The sequence below is a fragment of the Limanda limanda genome, chromosome 18 (genome assembly GCF_963576545.1).
Source record: "Limanda limanda chromosome 18, fLimLim1.1, whole genome shotgun sequence".
In the NCBI taxonomy this organism is placed as follows: domain Eukaryota; kingdom Metazoa; phylum Chordata; class Actinopteri; order Pleuronectiformes; family Pleuronectidae; genus Limanda; species Limanda limanda.
In genome coordinates, this window is record NC_083653.1 from 14637266 (window position 1) to 14653329 (window position 16064).

General features: G+C 43.4%; 1 protein-coding gene across 1 annotated transcript; it reads left to right on the top strand.

The window, feature by feature from the left end:
* Positions 1–4525: 4525 nt before the first annotated feature.
* naa30 (N-alpha-acetyltransferase 30, NatC catalytic subunit) lies at positions 4526–13685 on the top strand. The gene is made up of 4 exons (XM_061091668.1): positions 4526–5559; positions 7298–7421; positions 8434–8489; positions 9823–13685. Exons 1-4 carry the CDS (start codon positions 4702–4704, stop codon positions 9958–9960), a joined length of 1176 nt encoding a protein of 391 aa, XP_060947651.1. The 5' UTR covers positions 4526–4701; the 3' UTR covers positions 9961–13685.
* The last annotated feature ends 2379 nt before the right edge of the window (positions 13686–16064 follow it).

Consider the following 16064-nt stretch of genomic DNA (forward strand, 5'->3'; position numbering starts at 1 on the left):
CCCTGCTGGGCTGGCGCCTGTCTAAAGGGCCCCAGGACCCTCGCGCACCAAGGGAGTTCCAGCCATGCCAGAGATGCCCCTCTCTCCTCTCCTCTTCTCTCCTGTCCTCTCCTGTCCTCTCCTGTCCTCTCCTCTCCTCTCCTCTCCTCTCCTCTCCTCTCCTCTCCTCTCCTCTCCTCTCCTCTCCTCTCCTCTCCTCTCCTCTCCTCTCCTCTCCCATCCCCTCATCTCATCTAATCTACCGCTCCTCTCACAATTTATCTGATCTCTCTTCATCTCCACAGGATAGAAGAAAAGGTCAAATCGGATCTTTTCTGCTCCTTTTCTGGTTTCCTGGAATCAAAGCTTCCCATTAGACAGTTACACATGTTGCCTGCATTTAATATTTTACATACAGCTATAAAAGACGTCACTTACATATGTTTTACAACTCTGATTAACAATAAGTTTTCCTTGATTCACACCTACTGTTTTCATGTGTTTCATTTACACGATCACTGCATTTAAACAACTGATGTACCCTTGACAGACTTGAAATGTCCATTTTATGTTCACTTCACTTGTGCAGAGTGGTCATTTGAAGTCGTCCGCCAAACAACAAAGCCGAGAGAGAGGGTATAGCTGCCCCTCGTAGATGAAGAAATGGGGGAACTGGGTGCTGCGGGAGCGATATGAATGAGAACGTACAACACAGCACCTTGTGAGGCAGCGTGGAAAAACACTGCACACACACACCAAACATTAGATTAGCTCTGTTTAATGTGCGCTATTGTTAGATGGGAGAGGATGGTGAATTTGACAAGTGGAAAATATGAGGGAAAAAAATCATATATAATCTGATTCTACAAAAGTATTTCTGTCTGTTTGTGGAATGTATATCTTGAAAACTTTTCATCTTATTAACTTCACACTTGGTATTTGTATTGTCGATGTTCCAGGGAAGTGCAGTGTTTGAGTTTGGTGCGATTTGGAAACGCTATATGTTCAATGTTAATAGGAATTGAATACACAGGCGACCAGCTCTCTGTTGCAGTCTGTGGGGACTGTGCAGTGTAACTTCGGTCTGCGGGTCTAGATGAACATGATTTTTTCTACGTCTTTGGACAAACTACAGAAGTGGTCAGCAGCTAGGTCAAATCAAGGGTCAAAAGCGCAGCCAGATTTTGATTAAAATAAATGTCATAATATCAGACTGACACAGAGATCCACTGGTACTGCTCTGCATCGTGGCAACCACATTCATAGAATCACTGTCTCCTCAACAATTTCTATACAAGGTAAAAAAACATGTCCGTTGAGTTGCTGCATATCAAGCTGAATTTTAGCTTTTATTTTGAAAAGTTGTGATCTTGCGTCTGAAGATTGTGTATACACACACCTCTAAAATAGCCTGAATGCAATGTATAAAAAGCATGACAGTAAAATAATCAAACTTCTCAATGAGCCCCACATTTGAACAATATTAAAGCCAATTCAGATTTTATGAAAAATATTGACTTTAAAATCTTCACTGTAGATAAACCACATAGGATAAACACATATTATTCTAACTTCAATCAACGGCACAACTACCAGCACACAAACAATAATAAGTGACAGCATATTGTAGAACTGGAGGACTCACTAATGACAAGAAAATAGTTCTGAAGTAGCTCTGGAGCATAAACACAGGACAAGAGAACAGCTCATTCCAAACCGGCCGGTTTAGAAACCGACTCAAGTAAGAACAATGATGCCAGCAAGGGTGTATAAGGAGCCTCCATGTGGTGGAAACCTCCTCCGCTGGGATTTAATGCTCTCTCTCTCTCTCTCTCTCTCTCTCTCTCTCTCTCTCTCTCTCTCTCTCTCTCTCTCTCTCTCTCTCTCTCTCTCTCTCTCTCTCTCTCTCTTTCTCCAGACAATTTGCAGCCGTCTTAATCTGAACGGTGGAATCTGGCAACCACTCCGGAGCACCTGCATCCGTCCAGCCTGACCCGCTTTTGTTCTGGTCCGACCCCCTAACTTTAGCCCCTAATTAACCCAACAGAAACTAATTAAATGCAGCTCTAGTGGACCAGACGCCAGACTAAAAAAAAAAAAGGAGAAGAAGGAGAAGAAGAGGGAGAAGAGGAGGGATACAGAGAAGTGAGCAGAGTGATGGGGAGCAATCTAATGTGACAGGCAGAAAGAAGGGGGTACAAAATAAAAAAAAAATAGCAATCAAAGCTAGGCCTGCAGCTCCTGAGACAGAGAGATTCACACGAGGAGGGTTTGTGGATCTCAGTGTCAGCCTACATCCATACTACGTTTATATTTAACACCACATCAGCTCTGCTACGGATACGCATGCCTTCCACACTACTCTTACTGAAGAAGTTTGGAAACACGGCTTGACCGTTGTAGATTTGAAAATCCAGGGCCACATTTATGTCTGGACAGAAACTAAGACATAGGGAAACTATGACTTTGACATTAGCCACGACTGCAAGTGTAGAACGCGGCATGAAGAAGCACTTACAACAGAAATTCTGGATTTTATAATGATACAACTGGACGGAGACACTCTTTAATTAGAGCAATTCCTGTTTACACTGGTCAGGGGTATGTGAGTGCTCACGTGATCTGCGTTTTCATGCTTGTTGGTGTAGACATGGATCAAAACTAATGCTGACCAAAAACTCTTGTAGACAGCGATTGTTTTTGTTAAAAAGTGTGGATACAGCCTCCGCCTGGGTTGTCCCCAGCTTTGCTTTCTCTCTCCATGCTGACCCTATGCTTCTCTGCCATTCTCTTTATCAAGGTATTTTTGGGGTTGCTCCTCAGAAACGAGTATGGCTGCCAACTGCTGTAATCACAAGCACACCAGGTCACATGACGCAACTGACACCCTGGAGATATTTGGAAAAGGGTTCATAGAGACAGGATGGGAAGAGCCATGGAGAAATGAGAGGCAGAGTCGAATGAAAGGAAAAGGAGGAGGGGAGAAATTAAAGGATGATGAGATGGCGGGCGGGTGGGGGGGGGGTATAGAGAAAAGGTACAGGACGGGATTGTGCGAGAGGAGATATGTGAATATGGGTTCAACCCAGCCAAGTGTCTCTGGCAAGACACTGCTGCTCCTCGTCCCAGGCAGGCACGGCTCGCTAAGTGATAGAGGAAAGTAATTAAGAGAAGGCTGCTCAAGTAGATAGGCCTGTAAAGGAGATTTGAGGAGGGGGAACTGATTGTGCATGTCTGATTCCCGCTCTTCAGAGAGTTCTCAGCCCCAAGGCTTAGCTTTCAAAGAGCGTTCTTTCTCCCCCGTCTATCTCTGCGTCTCCCGCGCTGTGACACGGCCTATATTTACAAACAACATATACATATATACATCTACAGGAAACTCACATGAGCCCATGCTAGCTGAAGGTAGGATAGAAAAGAGAAAACAAGAGGTGTCAGTTGCTTATACTATCTATCTATCTTTCCATCTATCCATCTTTCTATCTATCTGACCTTGTATACCATGTGAACCCTGAGTTCACCAAACAATGTTCCATCTCTGAGTGCATGGAGCTCCCTGAGGATGAAATAGATCAACACTGCCACCTAGGATGAAGTACACCACCCTGCAGATAAACTTTGAAATGAAGTGTAACTTAAGATTTAGACATCACGTCCCACTAATAAGTTTATTGTCTTTCTTTTTGCAAATATCAATTGTTTACAGTCATTATCACTGATGATATGATCATTTCTCAAGGGGCACAGGTTTCCCATGTCTCTTTTTTTCCTCTATTGTGAATTGGATTGGATTGAAAAATCCACACTTCTTTTTGGAGCATCAGCAAAGGAAACCCATCTGTAGTTGGAAACAGTACATGAAGAATAATGTAACTCTGGAAAGTAGTGCTAAGTCTGTGGTGTGGATATTCTTCAATGTAAACCTGCACTTACTTTACACGATAAAGCAGTGGACTGATAAGAAAAGGAAACTAATCTACTGGTGACATCTACTGGAGAAACTGAAGTAAAGAGGAAAAAAAGTCAACTTTCCATATAGATTCTAAAACTGGCGCCCTCTGTTGGTAAAGAAAACCTCACAGGTCTTGAGTTAGAGTAAAGTTCAAAAAGTATAGCAGCACAAACGCTAGATTCAAAATCAATATGCAGTTATAAATTGTTTAAAATTATATTTAAAATTAAGTCAAGTATGGTGGCATCTAAAGTCATCTTTCGACAGAGCTGTAATTCATCATGTGTCTATCTTTGCCAGAATTAAATGATTTTAGCCAGACGAAATCGTGAAACATTTTAAAACAAACAAACAAACACGTCACACTTCAATGTAAAAATCGTTGTTGCATGTATTTTTATTTAATTTCTTCATAATCTTGATTTATAAATCATGTAAACCTGTTACAAGGAAAATACATATAATAAAAAATCTAAAATAAACAAATAAATAGGAAAAACCATCATCTGTCATACGTTAGACCACTGTCGTAAAACGTCTCGCGCTGCTGTTGCAATGGCGTTTGCTGCGACAGCGTTTTGCGGCAGCAGGGAACCCGAGGAGAAAGCAGCGACTGCCGTCGCCAGCGGAAACGTTGTCTCCTCCAAGCCCACAGGATTTATGCAATATTCGGCGATCTAACTTGTGTGTGTTTGGTTGATCCCTTCGCCCTGTGGATGAGATCGTGTTCGACGTTTTCCAAGCGTGAATCCGCACCTTAATGCGGTGGGATGGCCACAGTGCCGACCGGGCCTAGCAACGCACTGCCTGCATCCCCGGCTGAAATTCCTCCTTTCCCCGGGGCTGGGAGCGCGGAGCCGGCGGGGGGAGACGGAGCACCGGTCTGCCACGGGGAGGGCTGCTTACCCGCCGGTACAGGGACGACGTCAGGGCCGGTAAGCGAAGGGAAAGGGTCTTTGAAGGCGAAGCAGAAAAACATGCTAGCTCGAGCTAGCCCGGCGCCGCTGCACCTTAAAATGCAAGCCCGAGAGCAGCAGCAGGTGAACGGCCTGGCGAGCCCCTCCGAGGAGGCGAACAGCCACCAGCACCCGGGGACCCGACCTGACAACCCGAGGCCGGCCATGGACACCTGTGACAGCAGCAGCAGCAGCGGCAGCAGTGAGGAGGCTCCGGCCGCCAGACACAATAGTGAGCACTGCCAACACGAAGGCCACAGCCCCTGCTCCAAAAACGGCAGCCTCTCTCCCCTGGTTAACAATAGCGTGAACGGGATACCGGGCTTCTCCAGAGCCGACGAGACCCACGGTCACCTCGGGGACGAAGGGAAGGAGGAGTTCGACCACACGGAGCCGCCGAGGCCGCCGGACGCTGCGAGGCCCGGCGGGCAGGAGGGCACCGCCGACCCGGAGCAGCAGCAGCAGCCGCCGGCCGCTGAGCTGGCCCGGCTCGACCTAAACCGGTCCCCCGGCCGAGTAAAAGAGGACGGCCACGGCATCCGATACGTCCGCTACGAGTCCGAGCTGCAGATGCCGTGGATCATGAGACTGATCACCAAGGACTTGTCTGAGCCTTATTCTATATACACGTACAGGTACTTCATCCACAACTGGCCGCAGCTCTGCTTTCTGGTGAGTGCCGCTGGAACCTGAAGATCATGTGTGTGTTCACTGTCTCTCCTCGTTCCCCGAGTCCCGAACCAGGGCGATGCCGTCCTGTCCCTCGACCTGCAGCGACATGGCTCTCCTGCAGCTGGGTGTGACCACATGCTCGTAGCTTCCCATCACCTGTCACCTCTCAGTGTGTAGCAAACCGACGCCTCCTATTCAAACACACGTGTACAAGTCCCACTGACAGCACATTGCTTTGTGTAGCCATAGTGTTTGTGTTGACAAGGTGCTAACACCACATTTCTGCCACAAATCCTTCATAAACTTGTGGTTTTCAGTCTGAGTGAATAGTATCAGTGTTCATCACCGATGTGAGGGTCTTCTGTCCAGTCGTCTGTGAACAGGAAAATAAGCACAGACAGTGTTTTATAATCCTTATGTTTCACTTTTGTTAGTTTTGCTGAAGGAGGCATTTCCTCTTGTGTCCACAGGGTCCACTCACTAAGGGATTTATTATTTTTTACAAACACCGTCAACACTTTCCTTGTTTATCCTCTGAGCCTCAAGGTCGTAAACTTCCCAGTTCCAGTTTGTCTAGTACACAGCATGTGACACAAGAGGAAGTGCTATGAAATTAAGGTCAGAGTTCAGCTCACAGAGCCGGCAAGTTGACGTGAACTGTAGAGGAATATGCGCTAGGCGTTCAGCAACCTCAACTGTAGACATTCTGGAGACTAGTGTTGTCATGATTCCAATCATTAACTGATAACAGGATCTCAATTCCAACGTCGGAAGATTCCTCAGTAAAATCCTTAAAGATCAGGGGACGTATTGGAAGACAAGACATGGAAAAGAGAGAACCTCATATTTAAATCTACTCTTTACTAAATAGAAAACTAGAAAGTCTATTTACTAGAGCACAGACATCTGTCAAGGAGTCACCTGTGTCCAGTCTACTTTAAATGTGCAGGCTAATAATCCTGGTTTGAGCTTTATCAACATAAAGTTCCAGTCTCTCTGTCAACTTCATTTTTAGCAATAAATTACCACATTAAAATCATACATTTTAGTTTTAAAAGTATGGTATGCAGTTGTCTAATCTATCCTCTATACTTGAGTCAATTTGATTTCTTTGACACCACTTTCTAAAAAGAATAATTGACTAAACTCACCTGCATTACTTAACAGTACCAGCACTATGAGGAAATGGATCAGTTACAAACTCCTGGCCGCCTGATCTTTAGCATCTGAAGATTAAATTAAATCACTCGCATGACTCACAGTGTATTTCAGGCCATGAGTATGATGTCATTCTGTTACCTCACATTCCCTGACCTGTCTCTGTGTCTGTAGACGAGATGTTTTTTCCAAGTTGGTTCCTTTGCTCTTTTACAGATGGACCTTGGTACTGTCCACGCACGTGCACTGTCTCTCAGCGCTGTAATCAAAATAATTCCACATTTTCCGTTTTAGGTATTAGCAGCCATGCCTCTCCTCTTAATGATAGCATAAAGCTAAGAATGGTTGGCACGCCCACCATGTCTGCAGTGAGAGGAAGCAGAGAGCTAAACACCCCCGTCGCACAGTGAAGCAATTCATAGGAAATACAGTTGTTATTCAAACAAGGCATTCTTAAAGTAATGGAATAGAGCTTTTTACCATGTTTAACCAGGATATTGCAATAGCGTTCTGGTGTGGGTATACTGAGTAACATCACAGAAGACCTGAGTGTGTGTGTGATTGTGTGTTTGTCTCGCAGGCCATGGTGGAACAGGAGTGTGTCGGAGCCATCGTATGTAAGCTCGACATGCACAAGAAGATGTTCCGCCGTGGCTACATCGCCATGCTGGCCGTGGATTCAAAACACAGAAGGAAAAGCATTGGTGAGTCTGTCAGTTCATAATACAGAGTATGACTGTGTCATATGATATACAGTACAATTTATGAAAGGCATAATATCAAATAGCTATTGTTTGTTTCATTATGTTGCAAACATAGTCTTTCTGGTTATTTCTTGCATTTGAATGATGCTTTCGTTCGTCCACACGGCACATGTGCAGCCAGAAAGATTGGATAAAGGCAACACAAGCAAACATTGGAGAAATTGAAAGCAACACATGGTAACTTGAACAGGAGAAGGACCCTCTTTTGGGGCACATACTCAAAATAAGGACTGTATTTGTAAATTATGTGTCATACCACTATCCACCATAGACTCAAACACCTCTACCCTCTTTTTTACCATCTATGCACGACTCAGGACAGACAGTAGAGACAGTTTGTAGTTGAGACAAACAAAAGTTCAGTTGAGGGTTCAACACAAACCTCAGACTCCGATGTTGCATGAGGCTTTTGCCTGCAGCACAACATACGGCAAATAATCACCAAGATGGAAGCAGATAACAGCTGCTGTTTCAACTTAAATCTGCACTGACATGGCCCCAAATTAACATAGTCGTGAGTTTTCATGAGTTGGTGCTAAGAGTCGAGCAAAGAGACACAATGTCTTGTTGAAAACACTTGAAGTTGAGTTGCAAAGAATATATATCAAGAGAGACGAGCCAAAGCAGAAGAAGACTTTGAATGTTGCGTCATTATGTGGACAAGAGGTTGCACAAGGATATGAGAATTTGGACATGTCACGTTCTTCTATTGCAGAACAAGTTGTGCGAAAGAATCGTTCTTTTTTTTTTGACAACCGAATCTCTTTATACAAATATGCCATTTAAATAATATATACACCGTGGGAGGATGTCTAACACTATACTTTAAACTTAAGTGCCATTTCTTTGCCCTTGATCTTAGACCATCAGTCGTCAGGTTAGAGAAAGTGCTATTCATGCTGAAGTCTGTGTTTTGTTGAATTGAATGATGACTCGGATTCCTCTGTTTCAGGCACTAATCTGGTGAAGAAGGCCATCTATGCCATGGTGGAGGGCGACTGTGACGAGGTAATCTACATACACTTATACTGACTGAAGGAAAGCCATTATAATTCATATGTCATACATTTATAACACATATTTTAATGGTAAATGGTCTGTATTTTTATATCTGATGGACCACTCAAGTCACATTCACACACACACTCTCATACAGTGCTATTAAATGCAGCACTTCCATACACTGCTGGCACAGCCGTTGGAGGCAATTTGGGGTTCGTTATCTTGCTCAAGGACACTTTGGAATGCGGACTGGAGCTGGGGAATCTAACCACATCTGCATCTGTGCAAAGAACCTCCCGCTGCGTTGTGCTTGTGTGAAAAGCAAACTGCGGGTAAACCCACGTAGCCAATTCTCTGGGTTTTACCTGCAGCTCATGTGGGAAAATGTTTCTACAAACCAAATACTTCTCAAATACTTAAATCCATGAACTAATACTTGTGCCATTTGGTGCTTTAAGGTTAAGGTAGCTTTATTTGTATCCGTAGGTAGATTTGTTTTGCAGCAATAAAAAAGAAAAGGAGTCCATCTTTGTTGTTATTTTAAGGTTTGTGTTTGCCCAACTCCAGTGATACAAAATATATTTTCCTCACAGTCAACCTCAAACTCAAATCATTGAGCCCCAGGTCATTGTTTATAGCATTGTTAGTTATCCATAGTACTTCAGGTTTTCTACTGAGTTTGATTTACCAACTGCTTTCAACTGATAATCAACCTTCCTTGAGTACAGCAACAAAGAAAGCCTGTTAAACTCTATCTTCTTGTTACTGCATTCCTAGGTAATAACATTTCTTAGACTGGAGTTCACTGTTCAGCTATCTCAAGCATTTTATCATGTTCTTTTATTGTACACATAGTCACAGGCGCTGTGTTTAGATTTAACTGTGGAATTTGTAGTTCCTCATAAATTTGACTTGAGGATTTACTGGTAACACTGGTATATGAATGCAATACTGCATAGCCTACATAAACAACAGCTGTGATTGTACTGAGATGAAATTGGTGTATATTGATCATATGACATATTTACAGTAATATTAACATTTTAAAGACTCAAACATGTTAACCAGGGTTCTGTGGAGACTGTAACAGTCTAAAATTAAAAAGCCTTAAATTGAAATATCATGTACATGGTATTTAATACGTTTAAGTAGGTCCAAATTATGTTCCTGTTAAATAAATGTGTCAATACAGACAAAACCAAAATGGAACTTATGACTGTTCTACAAACACTCTGGTCATAGGTCTTACATTTCAATAATTAGTCTGAAAAAGTCTTGAATTTAACTTGTTGAAACCTCGTGTTAAGGTGCGAAACCAACCTCTTCTGTGTGTCCCCAGGTGGTATTGGAGACGGAGATCACCAACAAATCAGCCCTGAAGCTGTACGAGAACTTGGGTTTTGTCAGAGACAAGCGGCTGTTCAGATACTACCTGAATGGAGTGGATGCGCTGCGGCTCAAACTGTGGCTTCGCTAAAGGAAAGATGAGGGGACGGGGATGGAGGGACAGGACAGCAGGTGCTGTTCACCCCCTAAATGGTCTGCCCTGGTCATTTCACTCTTTATATACACAGACACACACAGTTCATACGCAGACATACACACATACACCTGTGCACGACCCTGAGGCACATCCTCGTTTTGTCCTTGACTTCTGAACAACTGTCGTTTAGGCAGAAACGGACTGAAATCCCACCTGATGTTTTCATGAAGGGGCCCCTGATACTTTCTATGACGAGGAAGGGGCAAGTGAGGGCGGTCTCTGGGATGACCTTGAGTAGGGGGACTTCGTGACCTTTTGACCTTCAAGCTCGAACGCCACAGCGCTCAGAACAGGGAGGGGGGTGTGAGGCAGCTCAGGTGAGGACGCAAAGGGGGACGCAGCGCCGCACCAACCACTTCTTCGGAACACAGGACAAGACTTAAAAGGAAACATCACCACGTGAAACCAGGACGCAGGGCGCTACAACAGACTGGGAAGAAAATAATTGTTGAGTTTCTTTTTGTATTTCTTTTTTTTTAACCTTGTAAGTTTGACGGGGGATGGAAAAAGCTATAGTATGACTGCGTGTTTGTATTTTGTCATGTTTTTGGGCGCGTGGGTGGGGCAGGGGGATTGGGAGCAGGTTATTGGCTTTTTTGTCTGCGTGCGTGTTTGTGTGCATGTGTACGTGGCGTGGTTGGTTTTTCTCGCTGTGAGCAAAAGAACACGTTTGTGCGACCGTGTGAGCGCATGTTGGGTTGGAGTTGTGCATTACCATTGTGCGTTCTTGTTTCCCATCCCGTCTCCATCGCCCGCCTCCCGGACTGAACACCTGTAAAGATATGCATGCATTTATTTTAACGTGGGCGCGGGACTGAGTGTGGAGAGTGTGTGTTGATTAAACCCAGTCTGAGGCCCACCCCCCCCTCATACCCCTTCCTCTGTTTGGTGTAGGCATGTCGGTGCAGAGCAGTTGATCGAAAAACCAATCACTCCATTAGCACCTCAAACTTTCGCCTCTTTCGCTTCATCATCCTTCCCCAAAGTCTCTCCTCTTCAAACCGTGACGGAGTGTGTGGGTGACGAGGCCTATTTTTTAATCCTCCTATTTTTGCAGATCAGAACTTGTTTTCTCCAAATGCACTGCCAGCTGCTGCAAAATTCCCAAAAAGGAGAAAAGTTTGTCTTTTCAAGGACATTTCTTGCCAAAAATGGTGCAGTCAAACTCTCCCCAGCCGTCTCAGTTTACTCCTTTATAATAATCGTCCGTTTCTCCTCATTGCAAGTGCCACTCGATCCATCAGAACTCTCAGCCCCGGCTCCGGTGGTCCGCCGGCTAAGAGGCGACACGCACAGCGGCGTCGGCCCCCCCGCCTCTCGTCTGCCCTAAGCACCAGACGGGAGGCAAAGTGTTACATATGCTGGATTGCTGTTTGAGTATGCTGTGTGTGCGTGTGTGTTTATCTCTTGATTTAAAGAAAAAAAAAAGAAACTAGACAAGTATTCTTAGCAGATTCTATTTTATTCTTTTGTTTCGCTTTCAGTTTATTTAGATATACTTCTATACACCTGTATAACCTCACGCTGCTGTAAGCGGCTGAGACCACAGTGCACTTCCCAGGTGCCCTAACTCGATGCACAACCAACCTCGCTAACATTTGAAGATCTCCCGCCCGGAACCTGTCCTACATGCACCCGGACGTTTCAATCAACACCAATTATGACAAAGAAACGTTGCTTCTGCCGCTTGTCGTTATTTCTTATTTTATCTTTCCTTCAAATTAAAAATGAACAAAGGTCAGATGCACTTCTTTGGAAATTGCTGCAGCGTGTGTTTGTGTGTCTGTATGAATGTGTCCTGTTCTTTTAACAACGGCGTGGATCTGTTCTGATAGACTTTTATTTCTCGACTTTCAGAGGCACAGGAAAATCAGAGCCTTTACGGTGCTGTGTTTTGTTCCAAACCTAATGAGGACACTTGTTTGTAACAGGAAGGAACAAAAGCACTTGTTTTCTTCCTGTCCAGGATTTGCGTTTTCATACTAGGAAAGCAGGCGACAGCGTGGTTCATAGTTAAGGGGAGAATAAACCTCAAATCATCCTTGTTTTGCTTTGCCTTCTTTTTTCTTTTTTTTTTTTCAAATTTAAATTGCTAAACAACTTGCACCACAGGTTGGTATTGCAATTTCAATTTACAATCAGCATTTTAAAATTATGCAATTGGCCATCTGTGTGCTTTTATCCCTGCCTGCTTTATTCAGAGTAGAAAGCACTCGGAGACACTGCCATGTACCACAACAGAAAAAGTCAGGAATACTATCGGCTACAAATATTGAACAAACAAATCTCCAGCTTTAGATGTTTTAATGATTTAAAGACAGATTAGCTTGTCTCTATTAATGACACTACAAGACCATGTTCGTGTCTCGGGTTTATTTCCCCCCTTTTCAGATGAGAGAATTAATCCCAGGAGCCCAGGACTGAAAGGGAGAGTAGATGGTTACAGAGTTGCCACCCACGTAACAGCCTGTGTATCCAAGTTTGTGTGTGTGCATTTGGAACAATGGATCAGATGACCTATTTTCTTTTCTTTTTTTCCAGATTTGTATACGAGTGTTGTTCTATTCATCGTATTGAGAGCATGTTTTTTTTGTGTGTGTGAATCACCTGTTTGGGAAAAGGGGACAATTTGGTTCGATTTTTCAGAGTTTTATTTTTAATTTCTGTGCTACTTAGCCCATCCAGAGATGTAACTAGAACGATGAGCATACGAGAATGACACTTATCACCTTTGCTGCTCATCTTACTCCCATTTTAGTGATCTCCCTATTTAAACTCCTCCTGATTTAATTCTGGAGGTTTAAATATTATCGTCCCTGTCAACAGTTGTGTCCCCATTCTTCTCTGTTCTTTTACTGTTCGGGCCTTGTCTTCTATTACTCTGACTACTCATGGAGGAACAGGCTGGATAACACGTGCATCCATCCTGTTCTTACAGAACCAGCTGTCAGCATGAAGAGGTGTTTTAGATATTGAAGGAAAGGGTCTTGTTTTATCCTGTGAAACTCTGGCAGTTCCATTAGGTATATGGGCATTACAGCCTGCTACAATGAGCCAAAGGGCTCTGTTTCAGTCAACGCAGGGCTTCGTCATCAAGGTTTACCCAACTCTCTCTGACTGACTCGCCTGCATTTGGAATCGGTTTTGACTTGACATGCCAGTTAGTGTTCACAAATGTCAGAGGTCCTCCCTCCCCCTAAAGATTCCAGACTGCATCTGGAATCTAATGTTCTATCCAGGTTGCTTATTCAAACAATGCCAACCCCACCTCTGTCCGCACCCAAGGCAACATCTGCCGTTCTACATTTATTAGATTAAATTCCCCCAGAATCCAGGTTGGTAGTCAGATAGTAACAGTTGTATTGGAAGTAGTCCTGCACCACAGAATGCTATGGTCCCAGCAACCGACCAACCAACCGACCACAGGGGCTTCCTGCAGTGTTTTCAGGGCGGCCAGCACCGCCTACACCGCCATCCACCACCAAGTGTGCAAAGGGGGAGAGCAAAAGGTTTTTTTGCATGTCAGATTTCTGTTTCCCCCTGTTCCTCTTCCCTGTCCCTTCTCTTGATTTTGACCTGGAAATGTCCAATAGCTTTTATTTAATGTGGAAAAAGAACACAGAAATAAATTATTTGATTTTTTTAAATGCTGTAAACTGGGTTATCTCGTCTCATCTTTTTCTTCCCCCAGTTCAGATCCTGTGAGATTACAAGATGTATCATGAAACAGATTCTGAATCAGACATCTAAAACATTGGGTTTATTTGATCACATCATGTTTCATATCCACAGAGACCAAAATGTGTCACTGTTTTACATCACACTTAGCCTAAACAGTATTATTGCATATAAACAGGCAGTTAAACATTAAGCATAGCACATGGGTCATGAAGTTACAGAAAATATACTTTCATTGACCAGAAGATAAGAAGTTGTGTTGATGCCATTTTCTAGATCATTTCTAAAGTTAACCATTCCTCAGATTTTCTCCAGAAAGTAAGAAATCAAAACTTTCTCTGAAAAGATCCCATCTCAGCAACGTGACAGTAAATCAAATTGTCAGTTATCTGCTCTTTTCTTGATCAAATAAAAAAACAAACCCTTTACTAGTTTAACAAAAAAATGTCAACTTCGGCCTCAGTGTCTCCAATATTTGTGCTTCTCCAGACAACAGAAATGGATGTTGTGCACATAGAAGATAACGCACACACAAGAATGAGTTCTTATCTGTTTCATTAGTTATACGAATCTGTTCTTTCCTATATACTTTATCGAATGATGGTATTTTGTAGGCGTGACTCTCAATGTAACTTTTTTGAACCAATGACAATGAACAATTAAAACATTTCCACAAAGTTTACATTTAAATAATGCGCGAATGCAAATGAATTGGATGTGAAGATTTCTAAAATCCTAATCTAAGAAATAGATCTTCATTTTCAGATACACACTTATTTGTTTTCTTGCAAAGAGTTAAATTATAAGACTGTTACCACTGTCGTATGGAAATATGATGCTAATGGTGGAAGCCAGGAGGCATTTAGCCTATCTTAGCAAAAAATCTCTAAACAGCTAGCCTGCCTTTATCCTGTTGAAAACAGCAGTCAGGAGATGCTTAGCTTCGCTTGTTTTAGCTTAGCATCAAACCTGGAAACCATGAGAACAGTTGGCCTGGGTCGTTTTATTTTTTGCCAATAAAAAATAATTCTTCAAAAACCCTGTTTTTGTGGACATCATGTTTGTTTAGCATTGAGCAGTTGAGGTAACCACAGAAAACCTCAAAGTCACTGCTCCCAGCTACGAGATCGTTCGCACATAATCTCCATAAAGTGCCTAATTTTCATTTCTACACTTTATTTTTGGTTCACATTTAATGAATAAGACATATGTGTGTTGGTGAGCTGTGGGGGTGCTGTAGGCCCATTTGGACAGAGCCTGCCAACTGGCTTAATGCGAAATTAGCTAGCTGTGTCCGTCCACTAATCCAGCTATTTTTTCTTTTCCCAAAAATGCTAACGTGTATCTAAAAATGAACCTTTATTTACACCAACATGACAAATATTATTACATTGTGTAATGTCACCCTTCTACAGCCCTTTTACTACTTGACAGAAAAACCTGCTGGTTCTCCACTCCACGAAACCTCGGTTAAACAAGCAACACTTAAATCCCACAGATACCCTGCGAATACATTTTGTTTTCACATCTGTATTATTATTTCTTTTTTTTAAGTCAAAGTGCACCACACCAGCCCTGCCGAGCGACTAGAGTCAACGTCAACTGACAACTTTCAAAAAAGTGCTCACATTGGTACTTTTAGGACGGGTGGGGGGTTTACAAAGCCAACCATTGTGCAGCCCGTGCAAAATGTGCCCTGTACTCAGTCACACTCTGTGGATCAGATGAGTCATAGCCGAACGGCCCGGGGTGATTAGAGATGCAGTAGTCATAGCGATGGTGATGTTCGCCGAGCCTCTGTTACAGGAGAGTCGGGCAGTGGTCGCCGACAAAAAGGAGCCCCCCCAAATAAAGTCAGATCAGAATTCGTCTTCGGAGCTGTCGGCCAGCAGCATGGTCTGGTCCTGACGACTAGTGCCGGGCTCTGTGGGTTGCTGGGGAGGAAAAATAAACGTAATGCTAAATCAAAAGCATCTTAGGAACACAATAATTCACAAAGGAATTCTGTCAGTGGCGGGTGGAACATAAAAAGGTATATTTGTGTTAAATAAAAGTAGGGTATTGACCTCTGGCTGCCTGACCTTCCTCCTCTGGTGTTTGAAGCTGTTCCTCCTCTTGCGGTGAATCATCCTGATGCTGTAGAGGGCGCCGACGATTAGCAGGGCCCCTGTGATGCCGATGCCCACCGGGGCCAACATCCCGGACACATAACCCGCCTGCCGACATTGAGAACACAGGTCAAGCACAGGTCAAAAATGTAGTAGAGATGTAAACATAGGCTATCTTATCCAGATAAAGCAATTAAATTCTCTTTATACAGATTGGTGATCAATTTGCTGGAGGAAGAAAAACGACTTATG